Here is a 24,859-nt window from a genome sequence, read left to right on the forward strand (position 1 = left end):
GGAGACTTTAATGCCCACCACGAACTTTGGCAATCTCTCCTGGGTAATGACCAAAGAGGCATAGCTTTGGCAGAGCAGATAGATGTCTCCACATTTTGCACGGTGAACATAGAGGCCCCCACGAGAATTATGGGTGATTTCAGCAGTTCCCCAGATTTATCCTTCGCATCGCATGGTCTGATAAATGACGTTTCCTGGTAACCCGTCATTTCATTGGGTTCAGACCACCACCCCATAATTCTCAACATTGCCCGACCCTCCGATTTCATAACCTCTGAACGCCGGACGTTTATCAATCAAAAGAAAGCCAACTGGGAAGGCTTCAGAGAATACACAGATCGCCACTTCACTGAGCTCCCGTCCCCCTCTCATGTTCACGTTGCCCAGAGGGTGTTCCTGGACATTATCAACGCAGCAGCCGCTCGCTTCATACCCGCTGGTCGAATTGCCCAAGTGAGACCCAACTTCTCAGCCGAAGCGGCGGGACGCGCAGACGAGCGTGATGAACGCCGTCGTGCTAACCCGGTTAATCCTAGAATCAGGGAACTGAATCTAGAGATTAGTAAAATAGTCGAGCACAAGCGGAACTCTTGGTTAAAGCACCTGGGAAATGTAACTTAGGCACAGGAACTATTAAATTGTGGTCAACAGCGAGAGCCCTCTCGAACCCCAACACAAGGGATGATGGAATCGCAGTCACCTTTGGCGACGTGACGGTGACGGTTCCGAAGAGATGCGCCAGATTTTTCAATCGACAGTTTGTCGAGCATCCCTAGAGTGATAGAGCGAAAAGGAGAGCTACTCGTCGCATACGTGGTCTCCGAGTCGATGACACACCACAATTTACCACAGCCGAAGTTACTAATGTCATCAACAGAAAGAGTAACATATCCAAGGCATGACCGCAAGGAGTATTCAGCAATGATAAGGGAAGCAGTTACCCACCATTCGAGGCCGACAGCAGAGTGAAGAAGCTTCTAGAATCAGAAAGTTAGAAGGAATAGTATCACTCACCCCCGGAGTGCAACGGAGGGCAGAGTTGGTGCATTTTACGGTAGCGATTATCTTCAAGGAACAGTTCGCTAATCATGGATGCAGTTTACCCAGCGAAGGAATAAGAAGAAGGAAGACAATGCTGCATTGGCGAATGAAGAAGAAAGTCCCGAAAAATATCTCAACATTAAGAACTCATTTAAAAGGAAGATTATATGGAATCGGATATTAACAAATCTCCAAACAGATACAGGATGACGGCGCAAGGTGTTGAGGACCGGTGTGGGTTGTTTTACAAGAAAGCAGACATCAGTACTTGGATCTACGGTCAATCTGCTAAAAAGAACAACAAATGAAGTCAATCCACACTTTATGGAGATATAATGTAAAATTGAGCATAACGCTGTTATTACAATGGTTATATAAAGATTATTTCCAAATTAGATTATTCCTAAATGATATTATTTCTAATTACAGTTCGTTTATATATATTAAACATTAGAATGTAATTATATAATACAGTCCACTAACTTAAGAATACAGCCCAACAAAATGTTGAAGGATCTGGGCACTTAGCACTTATCTTAATTATCCTAGGATTAATAATTCTCAAAATCTCATTTTATAACAATGCTCAAAATAGCAGCAATATTAGACATTCTATTTTCCGGCCGGCAGAATATTCAAAATAAATATCTTTTGAACATGGATGCAATAACGGCGACAATAAAGATATCTTAGAATTTGTCCCTATCATTAGATGGAGATTTGGGACGCATTTGTTTACTTAGGATCGCAATAAAATCGTTGCTCTAGCTGATAAGAGCTCATGTGTGAATATGTTTAGTATTAGTATCAAAAGAATACTCGCCTAGTTTGGTTTATTATTCCAGGAGTCTTTTTATTCAACGTGCCAGTTTAGTTTTCGGATTCTTGAATTGGAGCAACCATCGTATAGCAGTTCTGAAGAAGAAATGCTGTCTATACTTGTATTTATTGTAATGTTTTACGCCCTCTATGACGTACTATTCTCGTTACGCAATAGTACTTTTCGGGCTTAGACTACGTTCGGCTAAAATATCCGATAACCTTCTTTTTACCGTCAATGTGTTGAGATAGCACACCTCCAATTCCGTACGCGCTAGCATTTGTAACCAAAAGAAATTTTTTACGAAGAATAGGATATGCCAGAACAGGAGCTTAACACAAAAAAATTCTTTTAGATTATGAAATAACTCTTCCTTTCCTCCACTGGAATTTCAGCTATGCTGGCGAAGTTTTGTAGAAATCGTCTATAATAACAACCCAAGGAAGATGCGCAATTCGTGGAGATTTGGTGGACGTGGCCAATCTCGCACAGCCTGGATTTTGCTTCATCGGTGTATATGCCCTCTGCCGTCCCATGATGTCCCAGCAACTTAACTTTCCGCTGGAAAAGAGAGCACTTCTTTGCGTTGAGTTTTTTTTTTTTTTTAATTTATCGTTTATTTACTTAAATTAAACTTCATTCATATTTGGGCCTCAGCGCCATAAGGGCATTGTAGAGGCATGTGACAACAAATAATATTTCTTACTGTAAACTATTTACAAAGTGAATATAATTTTTGTGTTATATAATTAATTTTATATTAATCTAATAATTCTTTTTATAGCTTGTTACTTAGAAACTCTTTACATGCCTTCTTGAATCTTGAAATAGTACAGATCGACTTTATACATTGTGGTAGCTCATTGTACTTTAAACAACCTGAGTAATCTATTCTTTGTTTGCATTTTTCAAACCTACATCGAGGTACTCTCAGATTTTGTTGATTTCTTGTATTAAAATAGTTTTGATTCTGAACAAATTTAATTGTGTGATGGCCAATATTATTAATAGATTTGTAGATAAAAAGCAGAACTTGATATTCATGAACACTATGCACTGGTAGTATATTCTTAGCTACCGAGTGATACAATGATTGTGTTGAAAATCGCAATGGAAGATTGTACACAAGTTTCAAACCTCTATTTTGAATCCTTTGAAGGGATTTTAAGGAACTGCAATCTTTGTTGTACGCATACACACTGGCCAGGTAATTTATGTGCGATTGTATCAATGACTGAAAAATCATAAGTTTCGTTCCCTCATTCAAGTTCTTAAGGTGCTCGACAAGTGTCTTGCCCATCACATATCGTCGAGGTATATAATGCAGGGCTTCCTGTGCAACCCCTTTCAGCACCCGCTCCATCAATCTCTCGGAGGCAGCCGGAGCATTGCATACTCCGAATGGCATTACATTGAATTGACAAAGACTGCCATTAATGCCAAAAGCTGTTGTTTCTTTGCCTTTTTCGGCGATCTCTACTTGCCAATAGTACCCTGCGAGTCAAACGTGTGAAAGTGGATAACTGTCTTTCGTGGTGACATCATTTAACTTTCTGTATTTCACGCAGAATCGAGTGCTTCCATCTTTCTTTTTGACTAGCACAACTGGTGAGCACCAAAAACTTAATGATGGCTCGATCACTGTCAGCCATTTTCTTTACGAGCTTTTGGACCTCATCTCGTTTTGCCAGAAGAACACACACGTGGGGCTCGTGTTATTGGCCTTTGTTCTGTGGTGTTTATTTCATGCTTCACCTTGATTTCTCTTCTCAAAAGCAAAGGCGTGACGTGCCCAAGCTTCGACAATACCTTCCAGATGTTTCTTCGCTTCAGCATGTGTCTTTGATGATTTGCTTTCCAAGTTCATTATAGCCTCAGCTGGAGAACATTTGCCACTTTCATAAAATTTTCCAATGTGCTCATGATGGTCAGACGAGTTAAAGACTCGGGCTGGTATAAGTCCCTCTGCAATTCGTTGTTACCAGGGCGTTCGCTATCAAAATGTTAATACTTTTACTATTTGCTGACTTAACAATCTCTATTCATTGGCACCCAAAATATTCAGAATGCGGTGGTATTAACTCTGGCTTGCTCGTAATCAACCCTCTGATATGCGTATTTTTGTCATATCCCACATTAACCTGTGTTTAGGTATCGGACCAGGTCATGACATGACGTTTCATATCCAGGTTGAGACCAAAGGCAATCTTGAAATCCACACCTATTATAACTTCGTCTACTATATAGGCCAAAATGTACTCATACTTAACGGATATGTTGGAAATAGTTAACTTCATGGCGACTTCCCCATGTACTGTTGCGGGTTCCCCTGTTGACGTGCGTAGTTTGACTCCAATCAATGGTGGAGTGTTTTCTTTTACTATGCTTGATCCAATAATAGACTTTGACAGTATCCAACGTCAATGTAACATACACTTGTTGCCATTAATAACACCCGCATTAGTTAATTTTTTATTTTGCTGTTAAACTATAGCTATGGAGATTGTGGGTCCATCATCTGTGGGAGCCAGCTCTTGGCCCGCTGAACTAGCTCGATTTAGTTTAAAGGTGACTCACTGGATTGTGGGGTCACCCACTCATGGGTATTGTTTGATGGGGATAGCGATGGCGATGTTGATCTTGAACGTTTTCATCTTGCTTTACATTCCCGAGCAAGATGTCCAGTCTTATTACAGTTATAGCATTTCATCCTGGAATTATTTGCCTCTTGTTTAATTTTCTGCATTGCCTGCTTAACAGCTTCTGTCACTGATTCAATCACTGAATTTGATTCGTCATTTTCGGTCCACACATTACGTACTTTGTGAACTTGAGGCTAGTACTCTCGCTGTCTCTTGTGCAATGTCAAATGTCGCAGTTTCACTAAATATAGCTTTTTGTGACGCATATGTTGCACATTTTATATCTGGGTCTCGAATACCATTTACAAAGGTATCAATCGTAAGACGATCCACAAGAAAATGACTCTTTCCTGGGATGTCACAAGTACCAACCGCTCAACTTCTGTTGCAAAGTCTTGTAGAGTCTTGTTTGATTGCGGGACTCTTCCTCTTAACCCCATCCTGAAGATGTCTTGCTTATGTTTTCCACCGTACTTGCGTTGAAGGGCCGCTATTACTTCATTGCAGTTATTTCTAGAAGAAGCGGGAATGCTTTGCGTTAAATCAGTGGCATTGGCCTTCAGTGCCAACAGAAGTCCTACTGCCTCAAAGCTCACCAAAGTCGAACCGAGAGTTATTGCGAGAGTCACCGAGACTGCGAACAGGCCATTCTTGACGACTCGATCGAAACGGCTGATATGATGGTTGTTGAAATTTTTGATGGATCCTCCTTTTAAGGCGTTTGTGCTGCTCCTGATGAAAGGAGACATAAGAACTATTATTTCTAGAACCATAAGAACCAAATATGTGAATTAAGTACTCCGGGGTTCAAACTATTGCAGTAACGATGTTACTGTAAAATTGCTAAAAATGAACTTAACTGGTTTCTGCTTTCTTGAATTAGCAATGCAGACACTGTCGTTGCAAGTTTAGAAATAACCAAATGCAAATATTGGACAATGGACATGATAGGAAGAAGCTTTCATGTGCCGTTAAGAACTTAGTTGAGGAGTCATTGAAAGCAACGATAAAATTAATTATGGTATTCGATGCAAATGCACATCATAACATATGGGGAAGTGGTGACATTAATACAAGAGGAGAGTCACTCCTAGAGTTTATTTTGCGTACTAATTTGCAATAAGGGAGATGCCCCAACCTTCGTAACTGAAAACCGGCAATAGGTTTTGCACGTCACCTTGGCCTCGCAAGAACTGAATGAAAATATATCTTAGTCGCAGGTTTTAGGAGAACATAGCTTCTCAGATAATCGCTCCATCAGTTTAAAATTTGATGTTCGTACCACTAAGACCATATTCCCGCCAAATGTTAGGAAAGCTGATTGCAATAAGTATTGGGTAACGTTCAATATGATGAAACCGGAGATACCAGAGATAAATATGAGAACTGTGCAGAATATCGAACACGCAGTGGAGCGAATTTATAAGCGAGAACTGAGAAGGCTCAGTGGTCATTTCCTATCGAGGAACTTGAATGCGGAATCTAGAATCAAATGGGTTTTATATAGTTTTGGACCTTTAAAATCCCCCGGACCTGATGGAATTTTTCCGAAGGAGTTACAAGCAGTGACTGGCAGAATTATCCCTTGGTTGTTGGCGATATATAAAGGCTGTATCAACTTGGCATATATTCCATGAAAGTGGAGGGAAACAAAAGTTGTTTTCATTCCTAAAGCGGGAAAATCCTTTCTTTCACAAGTGGTATTCGGAGTATATTCTATTCTGGAACTTCGAATAGCGAAAAGATTACCTAATCACTGTAGTGTTTTTCAGAATGAAATATTTGCAATAGGAGAGGTGGCGAATTGGCTGAAAAGTAATGTTCCAACAAATATATACTCATACAGTCAACCTGCAATAAAATCCTTGGACTCTGTGTTCCTTAACTCGAAAACGGCCATCGACTGCCGCAAATCTCTCAACGAGATGGCTGAGCAGTACAAATTCACCTAATATGGTTGCCTGGCCATAGGAACATACTGGGGAACTGCGAAGCGGATGAGTTGGCAAGATTAGGATCTACCTTGCATATTCAAGGGTAACTAGAATCTGTTGGTATGCGTCTGGCTACATGCAAGCTCTTACAACGTGAGAAGGCCATTATGATGGCGAATGTCCGATGGGAGGATTGCAAGGGTTGCAACGACACGAAGCAAATATGGCCCCATCTACACAGAAAAAAAAGTGTCTCGTAAATTTAAGAAGATTTTTACAATAATTTATTACAAGAATTTTCCAGAATTTTAGTTCATTTTTCGTATCTTCAACGAAAATTAACTACTCGGAAGGAAATTTTACAAATTCTAAGTAGCAATCGTTTAGTTCATGGCCTACAAAATACGATGGAAAATTCCTTAAAAAATTTCTTAACTGGTAGTTAAAAATTCGTTTGTCATGCTATAAAACTACTTGTGAAATGTAAAGTACTTTCTAAATAATAAGTGCAATTTACTATAAGATTTTTTTGTATGAGAAAATATTTTTTTACGAAAAATGAACTTGAAAGTGGATAGCAATTTCTTACTGACAATTCTTATAGTTAATAATTGTTGGTAAAAAATTACCCAATGAAATATTTTTAGTTCACATGTAATAAAATTTATAGACATTTTCGTCAAAAATGGTAGATAACATTTCTTGAAAATTTGGCAAATTTTAAGTTAAACGTTTCATCGTTCATATACTGGTGTGCCTTTACGAATATTATTCTTAGAGTAAATTTTCAGCAGATGCGACGAACTAATGAATAGTACAGAGATTTTTATCGGCATAGTGGAATGTGATTAATGTAAAGAGTTGAGTTTTGTTGTGTATACATGAGCGTGGGTTGTTTTTATTTTTGTTCATTTAGTGGTTTGTGTGTGTGTGTTTATTGTGTGGATGGTTTATTTGGCTGGATGAGGTGTTGTTTTCAATAAAGGCACATGTGTTTTTGTTGTTGTAGGAATGTTTTGGCTTTGCTTGGTTTTGTTTGGCATGCTTCAGTTGTATATTTGGCGTTGGCGTGGACTGTTGCATCTTTTAAGTAGGTATGCAACAAGGGAATATAAAGGCATGGAATATTTTGGATTTTTGAGACATATATTGGTGTTTGTTTATTAAACCTTTTAAATGAAAGTTATTAATATTTTATCGGTAGTTTAGAAAAAAGTTATTACGAATATTTACGAAAATATGTTGAAAGTGTATTGAAATTTTTATTATTCTATGTAAAAAAATAATATTCAATTCCAGATGAATTTGGAAAATTTTTGTTATATCTCAGCGTATAGTTTATTCATAAACTGGTAAGTATTTTTTTTAATATGACTTTCTTTTAAAAAGAATATTTTTTATGTATATTATTATTTGTTAATTAATTTTTTTGGAAACCAGTTCAATGTTTTTCTTTGTTGTAAAAACAATATTTAATTTCAGAGCAACTCCAGATGGATTCGAACAAATTTAAAAAATAGATAATTGGTAAGTTTTCTTTTAAAAATTGCCTTTTTTCGACTAGAATATTTACGTTTTTATGACATTTTTATCATCAAAATTACAGGGTTTTAATGCTTTATTTTAGTATTTCTTTAATAAAATTTTTTGGAAACAAATGTAATATTTTTAATGTAAAAACAAATATTTAATTTCAGAATAACCCCTTAAAAATTTGGACAAATTTTTAGTACTCCTTTTCTTGTAATTTAATAGTGAATTGGTAAGGATTCTTTAACTTTCTTTTAGCCCTGGACAGTCATGCTTATTTTTTGTACTTAACGTCATCCTTCGTCATTTTGACTACGGCTCATTTCAAGACGCTATAATTTTCATCGTGAGCGAAAAAGTGAACCAAACTTGAGTTTATTTTTTTGTTATATTTGGTTTTAAGTAGTATAAAACAAAAATTAATAAAACGGTCGAATTAGTATAACTTAAATTTACCATTTCCCAATAGACTAAAATTTTAAATCGAAAATGAAATTACGTGTCGTCATTTTGACGAATGATGACTGTCTAGGGTTATCAAGAATATTTGGTTTTTTATGCATATTATTATTTTTTTCATAAAATTTTTTGAAAACTTATTTAATAATTTTATTTAATATTTAATTTCAGAGTAACCCAAATAAATTTGGACAACTTTTTATATTTCCCCTCAGCGTACAATTTAATAGAGAATTGGTAAGTTTTATATTAAAACTTTGGCTTTCTTTCAACTAGAATATTTATTTTATTATATCCTTCACATCGATAAAAACACAGTTTTATGAGTTCATATAGAATACTTCATTATTTCTCTAATTGTTTCAGGTACAAATTTTATGAGATACGTTTTCCAAAGAAAAGTTGAATTCCTTACACCATTTGATAAAATGCCCCCAAATATGGTAAGTTACAAGCTAAAATAAAGATTTAAAAAATTATATTTCATTACATGGTGTTAATTTTTAACAATTTTCATCATTGCTTCCATTTTTTTTCCAGCAAGATATGTGAAAAAATTACCTACGATGAATAAAACAAGGATAAGTCAAAATGTTCAAACAGCGAGTTCAAATGAACTACTCTCTGTTCCACGTGGTCATAATTTTTATTCACAAAAAAACATTGTATTAAGAACTTTCATCATAAGTTTTTATAATAAAGTACTTTTGCTTAAAGAAAGTTTAATTTTAATGTATGAAAATTTTCATAATAATAAAACAGTTTGTTGTTCCTTTAATTATTTAATTTCTCTGTACTGTGGAATGATTGATTTAAAAATAGTTTAGTCGTCGACATTTTAAAGAGACTGCTAACCAATTTTTATTATCGGGTCTCCCAAAAAATAAGCAAGTAAAACAAAATAATACTGACTTTTTAACTTGGTAGTGGTATATAAATCTTATGGCGTTGTAAAAATGAACTAAAATACAATGTTATAGATGAACTAAAATTTAAGAGAATTATAAACTAGACAAGATGAAAAAAATCTTAAGGGCTAAATCATGGTCAATATTACTACAGATTAGTTCATTTTGCAATGGAAAAGGGTTCACTGTTTTTTCAGTGTAAACTTAAACTCACACTAGATATGATAGTGTTTTCAAGACATCAGATATCACTCCTGATATCTGCTATAACGGGTGCTGCCTATTGGCGCGAAGTATAATAACTACTGCATGCGTTGTCATGATGCGGAAAAAAGGGAATCGATTAAACACCTCTTGTGTGAATGTCCTACATTTTGTGTAAGGTGTAAGGGAATATTAGGGGCATACAGCTTTCATAAGCGTAGGAAGGCCTCTGGGGAGGGGGCTTAGCCTTCCCCCAAGAATTTTAAAACCTATTTACGATTTTCCATTTTTATAAAAATTACACAAGTATATACAACCGCACAAAGTTCCACTAAAAACTTTCGGGCACAATCGAATTACTTGGGTTGTGGAAGCAGCGGCCTATGGCAATGTTTGAAATCTGATATTTATGAAACAAAGCTGTTGATTTAAGTTCCTAAATTTATGTTTAGTTTAATAACTAAAGCTGCTTTAATATTTTGTTTAGTATGGGTTATTCAATTTAATTAAAAAAATGGTAATAATAATAATTAAAATTATTCTTTCATAAAATAATATCTTAATAATGATACAAAAAAAAAGCGTCGCCAAAAAAGAAGCGAAAATGTTCTTTTTGGGTCCGGAAGTGGTGCAAAATTGGCGGAGAAGCGATGAATTTAATATGAACTTGTCATAGGACGAATGTCCACCATTTCAACAGCCGTTGCAATGAATTTGCATCACTTCTTAAGGTATGATCCGAATTCAGTGTTTTGAATGTGAATTAAACAATTCTGTGATATTTTCCCAAATAAATATATTTTATATTTTTTATGATTTTTAATGTATTCTAACGCTTGAAACGTTTTCCCTAGAATATTTTGAAAGATCGATTTCTAATCATTGTTGTTGTTTTTGATTTCAGCTTAAAACCAAGTATTGACTAAACTACAAGTGTAGCTTAACCAACAGAGGAAAACAATATTTGTCAAATTTATTTGACAAGATGGTTGGATGGACGCACGTTTCGTAATTACCACATTCCTCATCAGCATCCTCTACTTGCAGCAAAACGATCAACCAATTATCAGAATAAATTCAGGCAGTTCATTAAACCCAACAATGAACCACACTTGAACCTTCCGAAAAAAGGTTTTACATGATAGCCGGCTTATGCCGAAATAAATTCGTACAAACATATCTCTTTTCCTTTGTCACCGTCAAATCATCGATTTCTCTATAATGGATTTAGCATTTTTGTGGCAAAATTTGAATAATTTGTACCATTTTATTTATTCTTACTCTTTTTTAAACTATTTGAAAAAAAAAAACAAAAATTTACCAATTAAAAACTGAAAAATAATGAAGTAAAAAAACTTCCTTGGATGTGCTTTTAAAGTTGTGCCCTTAGAACAAATCCCAATATTTTTGTTGGGAAAAGTGTGGAACTACTTTTAGTTGCTTCATTATAAATAAATTGTCGAGTTATTTTGATGTCTAATTTTTTTATTAATTTTTATGAAATAAAAAATTAATTGAACCTATAAGTTCAGTCTATAAAATTTTAGCTAGGGGAGCTATAACATAGCCCCCCTAGGAATATTGTCTAGCTACGCTAATGACAGCTTTAGATTACTGGCGGACCTCGTAAATGTTTACTTAAGCAGACTATTTATGTTTTTCGAACAATCTGGTTTGTTCAACAGAGGAAAATAATCCAGTAGGTTGAGTGGTCAAAACTAGAAGTGCTCATATGTAATAGTTACTTTTAGTGATATCTAAAAACTCAAATATGTCGAAACACAAACAAAACCGTATGTGCATACACATACATCGACAATGAAAATTACTTTTGCTTACAGGGACTTCGGGAGTTTGGATTACGATTTTCTTTGGGCTAATGTTGAATGGGATTTGTTGTTTAGATGGATTCAGTTGAGTTGCAAGCGGATTTCCTTCAGAGGAGCATTTACGCTTTGCAGGATCTTACGGGTCTGATGAGGATTAGAAGGGTAATCCAGGTCCAAACCCTGGTTTACTAGGGATATTCGTTCGGCAATTGATATAAGGAATGCCTCGTATTCTAGGTGGAAGAGTTTTCGGACGGCCGAACTACGCGAGGAATATCGTTCTGTCAGGGCCCGTCTTAATAAGTTGATAAGGTCGACCAAGACTGAATATTACTGTAGATGCTTTTAATCTGCCTTGGTGTCCAAAAGAACATGGAAGACCATTTGCGAGATAGGATTTGGTGGGGACTGTGGTGGCTGTTCTGTTGATATTGATGTCGATGAGCTGAATAATAATAGTGGAACGACTTATCAGAATTTCTACAGCTTTGGCTCTTCGCCTACTTAACGAGTTTTCCTGTGTTGAGATTTGTGCGAATTATTCTGCCTTATATACTGCCATATATCACACAATGGAATAATCACCACTAGTACCTTCCTTCCATATGGAAACATGCCAAGATTATACCACTGCCAAAGGGTTCGAATGAGTTTCGTCCGCAATCTTTCAAATAGACTTCCTTATCTTGTTTGAGAAGATATTGTATCGTCAGATGTACATATATACTGTACTGTACTTCTATTCTCCCTGCATAGTAATGATTTACCAAGTCAACTGTATTTCTGTCAGATACATATGTACGCAGACGACGTCCAGTTCTATATTAGTAGCACTAGGGTTTAGCTAGATGAACATGTAGAGTTGATAAATAATGATTTATCTAGGATTTATGCAGGTGCTAATGTCTGTGTCTTAACCCCACCAAATCTAAATGTTTAATTGTAAGAAACAGTTTAGCGCTAGTTTCTCACGATATTGATATACGGATTGATGGGGGAAGACTTGAGGTTGTCGACCGTGCGAAAAATTTAAACGCAATGTTTAATAGTTCTCTTACTTGGAGAGATCACATTAATACAGCCATCTATATTTTTTCGTTTTTTTTTCAAACACTTGTCAAACTAGAAATAACGCAAATATAATTGTATAAAAAGCTTACCTGTCCCACATTTAATGTTTCGGGAGCTCTAAAAGCAGGAGTACCAGCTGTAGAATAATTTGTCATCATTGAATCTTCTCCAATAAATTCATTACACACTCCTAAATCGGCTATTTTCACACGTCCGCTCTCTGTTAACAACAGATTTCCAGGTTTTATATCAGCGTGTATAATCTTCTGGTAATGTACTAAAACAGAGAAATAAATAATGCTATGAAAACATCTTACGAGAAATTCATCCATATGTTTCAAAGTTCTTTCACTAAAACATCAATGAAAATGTTCCTTTTACATTAAAAATGATACAACATTGGATCAAAAGTAATTAAATTCACATTTGCAGAATGTAGATCTTTTAAACATCCGATGGAAATATTTTACAGTAGTTTTTTATTCGAAAAGGTGAACGAATTTTTGAATAATCTTTAGTTGGCCTTTTCAAATTCTTCTTATGTAACATGCAATACAGGAAAAAATCTTCAACATCAAATAAATAAATATGCAATTAGCGAGCAACCATTTTAAAGAAGTGAGTCAAATCAAGGTAAAAAAATCTGTTGGTTTCGATAAAATTAAGGGTGGTATCTTAAGAAATTTACCATACCATGGATTTATTCGTCTAACCACAACAATGAACGCAGTCCGAAAAATGATATATATTCCAAATTTCTGGAAAGTTGAAGATGTTGTCATGATGCAAAAACCGGGGAAAACACCGCACGTTTCCAATTCATACAGAGCAATATCTCTGCTTCCAATTATTGTTAAGCTTTGCGAAAAAACTCTTTTGCAGAAGACTGAAATCATTCATAGTCACAAGAGCTATAAAACACTCGACTTTCGAACAAGTCAAAAAATACAGATGTATCCGTACATTACCTCCAGACGTATTTAAATAAGATACACCAATGGACAAAAACTGGGGCCTGAAGCTGTGCATGTTGACTTTGCAAAGATTGCCTCCAGATACACACCAAAACAAAGTTAGCCCTCCATGAATGAATATGTAGGTTTATTTTAGAAAATTTTAACTAAAATAGTTTTTTTTTAATTCTATGTTTTGTATATTTAATACAGATTTCTTATATTACAAAAAACTTTTTCCGCGAAGATCTTACGCTTGTCTGCAGGTTATATAAAACTATATTTACTTGCGTACAGATTTTAACTTTTTAGGTTTTGAATATTTTATTCTATTTTCAATTTATTCTTATAGACAAGTGAAAAAAATAGTATATACACTATGAAGTATATACTATATGAAGTGGTGTTTGAGTTTTCTTATTCTACTTGAGACATTTGGTATGTTTTGTTGGTCTAAGGGCATATTGTTGAAGGTGGTTGGTAACGTTACAACAAGAGAAAATTTTCTGTAGTTGGTTCGGTACTTCGGAATCTTTTAACGTCCTCTTCAGAGAACAGCTGAGATCTACCGCAACCGACCAGTGTATTTAGTAAACACCTATATTTGCAATCTTAAAACACCAATTGGTAAAAAAATTTCAACCACAAATATCCAATGCAACCCACGACTGTCGGTTTTTGTTAGTATGAGTGTTGGTTTCTCGAAAACACCGTAGTAAAGCAATCACACAAATTTGTTTCCCATATCTCAGTAGTTTGGTATTCTTTTATTTGGTACTCTCTCAATTCTCTTGAGCTAATGCCAGCTGCTGGTAATTATTGTTGTTGAGTGCAATCCCACTTAAGTGCCACACTGGTTTTTTGTTTACCCACCGTTGTTACGATGTCGATTGGTTTAAGATTGCAAGACACTGCATACGAATATTGTTATATACTAGTGGTGTTTTTATTCTCGCATTTGTATCAATGTAAAAGATCGCATGATAATTCGTGTCTTACTCACTGCTACCGACATTTTGTGGGTAAGATTGCAATACGAAAAAAAGCCACCGGTTGCAGTTATCTGGTCCTCTTTCGTTCCGCGTACTTTGTTGGTGATTGATTGGTTTAAAAACTTGGGAGTTTTTATAAAATTCTGATGTAATTGTTATCGTATCAAGTTATTTTTCGATTGATTGGTTTGTGTTTGTTGTGTGAGTGTGGTTTTTACTTTTGCATAGCAATTTGACGATCCTATTTTGTGTTTCTTGTATTATTGTGCAGTATGTTATTTTCTCCATACTGTTATACTATGTCTGAGATATGATTCTGGAATAATATATTTTCGCAGATGGAAATGAATTGGTCTAATAAACATAATTTTAGTTTTCGTTGCATTAATTATAAGGCCTATATCATGACACAATTTTGTCAGTATCTCGAATTCATTCTGTATTATGGTTTTCGCTGTATCCATGCCAGCATTTCAAAGTTTCATTTCATCCTCATCGCTACCACAGACTCGTAAGTGACACTGCAACAATCGCCAACTGTGGACGGGTGAAGCGTATGAAAAAGTATGAAATGTACATGAAAGTATTTTGCCATCACTATTGTTACAAGAGCCATTTTATATTTTGTGAAACACCAAGCGCAACTAGCTTCCTATAATTTATTTAAATAAAATCGATAATGAAGTGCTGAAAACATAGTTATTTCGCTTAAAATTGTTAAAGGTATATTAGTGAACAATTTTTGACGTTCCAAATGGAATAAAGTGATGGTTTTTTAGATATTTTACAGACACGCTGCCTCCATCGAGAATAAAACCACTGGCTGATAGACGCTGCAACATGTAATTTGCCACTTGTAAATCAACATCATTCTATTATTAATGAAAAAAATTATGTTAAATGTGTTGTGATAGTGGTATAAATGTTATATTTATAAGAATTTATAAATGTTTAATCAAATTAATAAACATCTAAACAATCGTGTTTTACTTGACCACAATGATTATTTTACAACTATCTTAAAATACATTTTTCTGATTGTTTAAAGGGGCTCTTATTGGCGTCGTTCTAAATTTATTAAAAAAGGCACCTAATAATTGCACTCATGCGATACTTTTTTGTAGTAAGTTGGCGTGGTACAACTTCTTGACGGCGCTTTTCCGACGAGTTTTGGATGTCGTATACGATTGTTTTCGACATGGTGGGGATTCTCAGAAGCGCCGCCAAATTCAAAAAATGTTGGCAGGGATTGTGGTACTCCATATTTGATAAGTTTTGTTTGGCTAAAATTGTTACATATTTTTCTGTATTGTAAATAGTTTTTGAACTATTCCAAACAAATTCCTCGTATCCCATTTCTTTTTAAAGTTTCTACGATTTTTTCGTAGGATACTGTATCGAATGCTTTGCTAAATCGACAAGAAATTTGTGTGGCCCAAAGCATTTTTATGCAAAGCAATAAATGTTATAATATGCTGAGGAATGATTTTCGAGTTTTGGATGTCGTATACGATTGTTTTCGACATGGTGGGGATTCTCAGAAGCGCCGTCAAATTCAAAAAATGTTGGCAGGGATTGTGGTACTCCATATTTGATAAGTTTTGTTTGGCTAAAATTGTTACATATTTTTCTGTATTGTAAATAGTTTTTGAACTATTCCAAACAAATTCCTCGTATCCCATTTCTTTTTAAAGTTTCTACGATTTTTTCGTAGGATACTGTATCGAATGCTTTGCTAAATCGACAAACAATGTAATACAATGTACATTATTCTCTAAACACTGGTTTATATGTACTATTAACTAATTTTGTTATGAATGGTGGCAATGTAAGTGCATTATTTGTAAGGTCAATTGCTCTTATCCCGTCTACTCCGGGGCCCTTGCTAACATTTAATTGCGCTTATACAACCAAAGAGAGAGTTATGGTTAGAGAAATCTGTTTTAACTACAGCAGTATAGCAACATGCTACAAATAAGATAATACTTTTTGTCAAATTTAAGAAAATTTATTAAGAATAATAATTTATCGCTGTATGAAGTTAAAGACAGGTAAAACTTTAGTAAAATTTACTAATTTGAAAGACTTATGAACTCAATTTAAGTCAACTTTTCCCAATTTAGGAAAATAATGAACTATTTTATGTTTTAGTAAAATTTGCATACTTTTTACACCCTAAACCACATAGTGGTCAGGGTATAATAACTTTGATAAAAATATCATCAAATCGGTTCAGATTTAGATATAGCTCCCATATATATGCATCGATCGATTTTCCCAAATTTGGCCATAATACTCTTATTTATTAACCAATGTTGCTCAAATTTCAAATGTACATGCATTAGCCGATCTATTTAGACTTAATTTTTTTACTAAACCTAAACAATTTTCATGAACTAAAGTAAAACTAATTGGCTTATCATCCTCTTTATTTGAACCTATACATATAACCATTTATTTGTATTTACAGTTGAAATATCCCAAAACTTGGAAAATGAAGAGTTCAAGGCACCTTTTGTTGCAACTCCCAAATTTGAATATGGAAGAAAAAGACCAGCATCTGACTTTTTGGAAGATACATTGCCTCCAGTACAATAAGGAAAAGTGGAATATATAGCTTCGACTACCGAAAACCCAAATTCTTCAGCTGTGACTTCATTTGACGGAATACCGAACTACACGTATGACCGCGATTATGGAAATGGTAAACGACCACGTATTATGGACCAACAAATAGACGAGCCTATATGTTTTTGCACATGCCACATTAAGGATTCCGTTAAAATAAAAGAACTCTGAGCGGAAATAGAAAAACTAAAAGCTGATCAGTTTGAGAGCAGTTTACAAATTTCGCTAATTAAGGAAGAAAATTCGAAATTAAAGGTATTGCTGCAAAAAAAAAAAAGGCCAACAGCTGGAAAATATTGTTAAAAATAGAAAAGAATTATTAAAGAAAATCTCGAAGGTTGCCTTTCAGGTGTCTTCCTTCAAAAAGAGAGGTATTATGGCTCATCCTAACTCAAGTCAAAATGCAGTTTCTTTTGCTCGTTTGATTGTTGGTGCAAATAAAAAGTACAGCGAAGAAGAAATTTGTGTGGCCCAAAGCATTTTTATGCAAAGCAATAAATGTTATAATATGCTGAGGAATGATTTTCCTGAAAAACTTCCACATCCATCCACATTGTTGCGCCATAGGCCAATAAAATCGGTCAAGCCGGGCATAAATCCGTCTGTTGTGGCTAATTTAAAAAAGGAAATAGAAAATTCTCATCACGAGAACGTATTTGTGCCATACTTTTTGATGAAGTGTGTATCAAAAAGGCTTTAGAATACAATCTTCCGGAAGATATTGTTGATGGCTTCGAAGATTTTGGTCAGGGAAAACATTCAAAAAAATCCGGATCGCAACTGTTGTTTTTTTATGGTGAAGGGAATATGCAGCAATTGGAAGTATGTTCTTAGCTATTACCCTGTCAACAAGTTATACAGCAAAACAATCGAGCGTTTGAAGGTCGAAATCGCGGCAAAACGGCCCCATATGAAGAAGAAACAAGTGTTGTTCCACCAAGACAACGCACCGTGCCACAAGTCATTGAGAACGATGGCAAAAATTCATGAATTGGGTTTCGAATTGCTTCCCCATCCACTGTATTCTACAGATCTGGCCCCCAGCGACTTTTTCTTGTTCTCAGACCTCAAAAGGATGCTCGCAGGGAAAAAAATTGGCTGCAATGAAGAGGTGATCGCCGAAAATGAGGCCTATTTTGAGGCAAAACCGAAGGAGTACTACCAAAATGGTATCAAAAAATTGGAAGGTGGCTATAATCATTGTATCGCTCTTGAAGGGAACTATGTTGAATAATAAAAACGAATTTTGACAAAAACAAATGTGTTTTTCTTTGTTAGACCGGGGACTTATCAGCCAACTTGTTATACATTCAGTTTCAACCAATTTTCATTATCAGTGCAAATGGACCGATACTCACCATTTTCAGCACACCTCTTTACGGTTCTAAAATACCTCTAGATTTCCAATTTCAGGCAAATTGGATAAAAACTACAGATTCTATAAGCCCAAGAAGTAAAATCGGGAGATCGGTCTATATGGGGGCTATTCCAAAACATGGACCGATACTCACCATTTTTGTACACCTCTTTATGGTCTGAAAATACCTCTAATTTTCAAATTTTAGGCAAATTGGATAAAAACTACGGTCTCTATAAGCCCAAAGCCCCAAATCGGGAGGTCAGTATATATGGGGACTATATCAAAACCTGGACCCATCTTTGAACTTGACCTGCAGACGAAAGACAAGTTTGTGCAAAATTTTAGCACGATTGCTTCATTATTGAAGACCAGCGTGATTACGACAGACAGACAAACGGACATGGTTATATCGTCTTAGAATTTCTTCCTGATCAAGAATATATACACTTTATATGGTCAGAAATCGATATTTCGATGTGTTACAAACGGAATGACAAGCTTATTATACCCCCGTCACCATTCTATGGTGGTGGGTATAAAAATAGTTATTGACTATTCTATTCTTTCATTAATGAATATCTTAATAATACTGAAAAAATGCGTCGCTAAAAAGGTAGTGAAAATGTTCTTTTTGGGTCCGTAAGTGGTGCCAAATGAGCGGAGAAGCTATGAATGTAATATGAACTTGTCATAGGACGGATGTCCAACATTTCAACAAACGTTCCACTGAATTTGCATCGCTTCTTAAGGTGTGATCCGAATTCTGTGTTATGAATGTGAATTAAAAAATGTTGTGATATTTTCCCAAATAAATAATTTTTATAATTGTTTATGATTTTTAATGCATTCTAAGGCTTGTCTGCAACATTTGCCCTCGAATATGTTCAAAAATTATTGATTTTTTCTAGAATGGTCTTTTTTCGGCAAAATTTGAATAATTTGTACCATATTATTAATTCTTACTCTTGTTTTAAACTATTTGAAAAAAGAATTTAAATTACCCATTAAAATATGAAAAAAATGAATTAAAAAAACTTCCCTTGTAGTTAAAATAATTAACTTCTTTGTGAGGACATTTTTGGAAGGGCTTTTAAAGTAGTGACTTTAGAACAACTCCCAATTGTTTGCTAGGAAAAAGTGTGGAACTACTTTTAGTTGCTATATTATATGTTAATTGTCTTTTTATTTTGATGTCCGATTTTTTATTCATTATTATAAAATAAAACATTAATTGAACCTATGTTATAAGTAAAGTCTATAAATGTTTAGATAGGGGGCTATAGACCATCCCCCCACCCTAGGAAAATTGTCTAGCTAGCTCTAATAGTCGTGGCTATGGGAGTCAGGGAGATTTGAGGGTGAAGAGTGGTATAGTGCTGGTAACCGCACTTCCGGCAAGTTTGCGAAGAGTAGCAGTTCTCAACTGTGTGGCTTTTCGCGAGACAGTTCATGCAATACTTGTGATTGCGTAATGTGATCCGCCGACAGTCACGTAAAGGCTGCCTTTCCTTGCAAATAGCACACTCATAAACTGGATGGTAGGACATGTTTGGGATAGAAGGATCTTTAGTGGGATATGCCTTTAGTGTAGGAAATGGAAATGAACGGGGAAAGTAAAAATTGGGAAAAGAAATGATCATGAGAGGTTCTAAAGTTAGGTGGATGAGTCAGAAGGATTTTGATCTAGAAGTGTAAGTAACAGTTGGTCGTGTGATTATTCCGGATGCGATTCTAATATCCGCCACCCGTATACTATCATCGGAACCACGGTGGGTATCAACAATTCGACCCAAACGCCATTCATTATACTGAAAAAAATATTTACGTGAAATTAAAGATTACGCAACCTATATTTCAGGATACGAAATTTACAAAATATTAAGTACAAATTTCTTTAAAATAATAAAATTTTAATTAAAATAAAGTTTATAATCTTTGCTTCAAAAATTTTTTTATTAAATTTAGGACACGAATTTAGTAAATTTGCATCCCTCCGTTAAAGTCGCATGTCTTTGAACTAAGGTTAATTTTCCTTAAGGTAAGGTTAGGTTAGGTTAAAGTGGCAGCCCGATTAAGATTCAGGCTCACTTAGACTATTCAGTCCATTGTGATACCACATTAACTAAAAGTACCTATTACATATGGGCACTTCTAGTTTTAACCGCTGAACCTTCTTGATTATTTTTCTTTGTTGAACCAACCAGATTGTTCCAAAAATATTAGCAGACTGCTTAAGTTAACGTTTTCCAGATCCGCCAGTAATCTGAAGCTATATGCTCCTAAAAGTTGCTTGCGCTTTACACAAAATGCAGGACACTCACACAAGAGGTGTTTAATTGATTCTTTTTCCTCCGCATCATGACAGCTCATACAATAGTCATTATACTTCGCGCCAATAGTTTTTGCAAAATCTCCTATCAGGCAGCGACCCGTTATAGCAGATATCAGGAGTGATACCTGACGTCTCGAGAACATTAGCATATCTAGTGTGCGGTTTAAGTTGAAATGGGGCCATATTTGCTTGGTGTCGTTACAACCCTTGCAATTCTCCCATCGAACATTTGCCATCATAACAGCCTTCTCACGCAGCATGAGCTTACAGGTAGCTAGGGGCATACCAACAAATTCTAGTTCCCCTGGAATATGTAAGGTAGTCCCTAGCCTTGCCAACTCATCCGCTTCGCAGTTCCCCGGAATGTTCCTATGGCCAGGCACCCATATTAGGTGAATATTGTACTGCTCAGCCATCTCATTGAGAGATTTGCGGCAATCGATGGCCGTTTTCGAGTTGAGGAACACAGAGTCCAAGGATTTTATTGCAGGTTGACTGTCTGAGTATATATTAATGCCCACATTTTTTGGAACATTACTTCTCAGCCAATTCGCCACCTCTCTTATTGCTAATATTTCAGCCTGAAAAACACTACAGTGATTAGGTAATCTTTTCGCTATTTGAAGTTCCAGATCATTAGAATATACTCCGAAACCCACTTGTCCATCCAATTTGGAGCCATCAGTGTAGAAATCTATATATTCTTTATTCCCCGGGGTATGTGTGCACCACGCCTCACTGTTGGGGATTAGAGTCTCAAACTTTTTGTCGAAAAGTGGACTCGCAAAAGTGTAATCCACTACGTTAGGCACATCTGACATTATTTTGAGGACAGAACTGTGACCGTAACCATTTTCCGACCACAGCGATAGTTCGCGCAACCGCACAGCCGTTGTTGCAGCTGACTGTTTGGCCAAACTGTCTAAAGGCAATAGATGCATCATGACATTAAGGGAATTTGTTCCTGTCTTGCTGAATGCGCCTGAAATACACAAACACGCCATACGCTGAACTTTATCTAAACCAGTCGGTTTCTGAAGTGCCGGCCACCAGACTACAACACCATATAGCATTATAGGTCTAACCACTGCCGTGTATAGCCAATGCACAATTTTTGGTTTTAGTCCCCACTTTTTTCCTATTGCCTTTTTGCACGAGTACAAAGCTACAGTTGCCTTCCTCGCCCTTTCTTCAATATTAAGCTTAAAGTTCAGCTTCCTGTCCACAATAACGCCAAGGTATTTTGCACAATCACCAAAGGGAATTTCAATACCCCCTAAGGAAATAGGCCTAACCGTGGGAGTTTTGCGATCTTTGCAGTACATGACTAATTCTGTCTTTGCAGGATTTACCCCAAGACCATTGTCTTTCGCCCATTGTTCAGTCATCCGGATGGCCCTCTGAATAATATCTCTGATTGTGGATGGGAATTTTCCCCTGACTGCCAGAGCTACATCATCTGCGTATGCTACCACTTTTATCCTTTCTTTTTCTAGAGTAACCAGAAGGCTATTTATAGCAACATTCCAAAGAAGAGGTGATAGAACTCCTCCTTGGGGAGTGCCTCTGTTCACATACTTTTGTATGTTTGCTTGTCCTAGTGTGGCTGAAATACGTCTCTTCATTAGCAGTTCGTCTAACAGCCTGAGTATACATGGATCAACATTCAGAGTTGTCAGTCCATTTAATATCGAGCTCGGATGGACATTATTGAACGCCCCTTCGATGTCTAGAAACGCCACGATTGTGTATTCTTTGACAGATAGTGAGCTTTCAATAAAGCTGACTAGTTCATGTAGTGCGGTCTCAGTAGACCTGCCCTTCGAGTATGCATGCTGTCGTTTCGAGAACAAACTTGAATCGATGCTAGTTCTAAGATAAATATCTATCATCCTCTCCAGAGTCTTAAGTAGGAATGAGGATAAGCTGATTGGTCGGAAATCCTTCGCCCTCGAGTGAGAGGCTTTTCCCGCTTTAGGTATGAAAACGACTTTTGTTTCCCTCCACTTTCCTGGGATATATGATAAGTTGATACATCCTTTATATATCACCGACAACCAGGGGATAATTTTGTCAGTTACAGCTTGTAACTCCGCCGGAGTAATTCCATCAGGTCCAGGGGATTTGAATGGTCCAAAGCTATTTAGCGCCCATCTTATTCTAGTTTCTGATACAATGTCCTCGACAGGAAACGACCGCTGAACAACTGTGGCACCGCCAGTACATGGTTCAACCGTCTGATTTCCAGGAAAATGTGTGTCCAATAGTACCTCCAGCGTCTCCTCACTGGACGTTGTCCAATTGCCCTCCGATGTTTTAATGAAACCTGGAGCGGAGTTGGTGGATGCTAGAACCTTCCGTAGTCTGGAAGCCTCGGACGTATTCTCAATACTGCTGCAGTAAGCATTCCAAGAGTTATGCTGAGCCTTTCTCAGTTCTCGCTTGTATCCTCTCAGATTCTTCTTGTAAGCGTCCCAGTCCTCAGGGGCTCTGGTGGACTTTGCCTTGTTAAAGAGCTTCCTGCAGGATTTCCTCATATTACTTATTTCCGTAGACCACCATGGTGGTCGATGTTTCCCCCTTGGCTTTCCTCTAGGGCATGCAGCTTTCAGTGAGATGTTGAAGGCCTTAGTAATCCGCTCCACTGCGTGTTCGATATCTTGCACATTTCTCATATTTGTCTCTGTTATTTCCGGTATCATCATATTGAACGATTCCCTATACCTATTCCAGTCAGCTTTCCTAACATTTGGCGGAAATATGATCTTGGTGATATGAACATCAAATTTGAAACTGATGTAGCGATGATCTGAGAAGCTGTGTTCACTTAAAACCTGCCACTCAGATATCATTTCATTCAGTTCTTGCGAGGCCAAGGTGATGTCCAAAACCTCTTGCCTGTTTTTAGTGACAAAGGTTGGGACATCTCCCTTGTTGCAAACTACCAGATTAGTACGCAAAATAAACTCTATTAGCGACTCTCCCCTTGCATTAGTATCACTACTTCCCCATATACTATGATGTGCATTCGCATCGCATCCCATAATGAGTTTCGTCTTTGTTTTCAGTGACTCCTCCACTAAGGTCTTAACGGCATATGGAGGCATCTCCCTGTCATGTCCCATGTAGACCGAAGATACCCAATATTTGCATTTGGCTATTTCTAAACTTGCAACGACAGTGTCTGTATTGCACATTGAAGGAAGCAGAAACAAGTTGAGCTCGTTTTTAGCAATTAAACAGGCTCGATTTACATCATTACCAGTATACTGCAATAGTTTGAACCCCGGAGTACTTAATTCACATATTTTATTTCTATAAACATATGGTTCTTGAATAAGAACTATGTCTATGTCCCCTTTCATCAGGAGAACTTTTAAGGCAGCACATGCAGCCTTACAATGATGAAGATTTATCTGGAGGATCCGTAGGACCATCGAGATTTTCAACAACCGTCACATCAGCCGTTTCAATCGAGTCATCAAGAATGTCCTCTTCAGAGATATCGGTGACTCTCGCAATAACCATAGGATCAACTTTGGTGAGTTCTGAGGCAGTAGAAGCCTCCTCACGCATACGGTATCTATCCATGTCTTCAAATGTCTTGGTATCCCCCTCGACTTCGCAAGAGGATCCGCTTACTTCTGATTCAGACAGAGGCTTGTCCATTTCTGAATCCTTTAGCTGATCGTTTTTATACACCTTCATTTGGATATAATGAAAGCCATAACATACACGGCCCTGGGACTTTGCTAGATGTGGCAAAGACTGAGTGTTCAATATAAACACTGCATGCCGTCTTGGCCCATCCACTTCATCCAAACGGCCAACCTTCCAATCAGCTGTTGGAAGATCTGGATTGCATTGTTTCAGTCTATTTAAAATAGATTCAGGGTCAGGAGGGTTTGCAGGTATCCACGCATGTGCTCTTGGTCTAGCCGGTATGTCTTTCTTCTCGACAAACTCTAGAGCAGCTCCTTCCCAAACTTCACCAATTAGTGTCAGAGCAGCTTTAAAACATTCTATAGACCTCTGGTCCTCAAATGCGACTAGCTTAAATCGTCCTTGATACCAACCAGCCTCTTGGTGTCGAGGATCTGGGCCGGGAAACTTTTCCAGCACCTGTGAGTAGACGCCAGACAAAGCATTCTCAATT

The 24,859-nt window shown here is 36.5% G+C and overlaps 1 protein-coding gene across 4 annotated transcripts in view; it reads right to left on the reverse strand.

The window, feature by feature from the left end:
* Positions 1 to 2,197: 2,197 nt before the first annotated feature.
* The window catches only part of LOC142221354 (uncharacterized), a 159,075-nt gene continuing 136,413 nt past the window's right edge, over positions 2,198 to 24,859 (reverse strand). For all 4 annotated transcript variants that reach the window (XM_075291070.1, XM_075291067.1, XM_075291068.1 and 1 more), the window contains exons 4-5: positions 12,528 to 12,715; positions 2,198 to 2,422 (exon numbers count right to left, since the gene is read on the reverse strand). In XM_075291070.1, the coding sequence (XP_075147185.1) occupies positions 2,213 to 2,422; positions 12,528 to 12,715 (398 nt within the window). In that variant the 3' untranslated portion in view covers positions 2,198 to 2,212. The remainder of the gene's footprint in view (positions 2,423 to 12,527; positions 12,716 to 24,859) is intronic.

This window comes from Haematobia irritans, chromosome 1 (assembly GCF_050003625.1).
Source record: "Haematobia irritans isolate KBUSLIRL chromosome 1, ASM5000362v1, whole genome shotgun sequence".
NCBI classification, from domain to species: Eukaryota; Metazoa; Arthropoda; class Insecta; order Diptera; family Muscidae; genus Haematobia; species Haematobia irritans.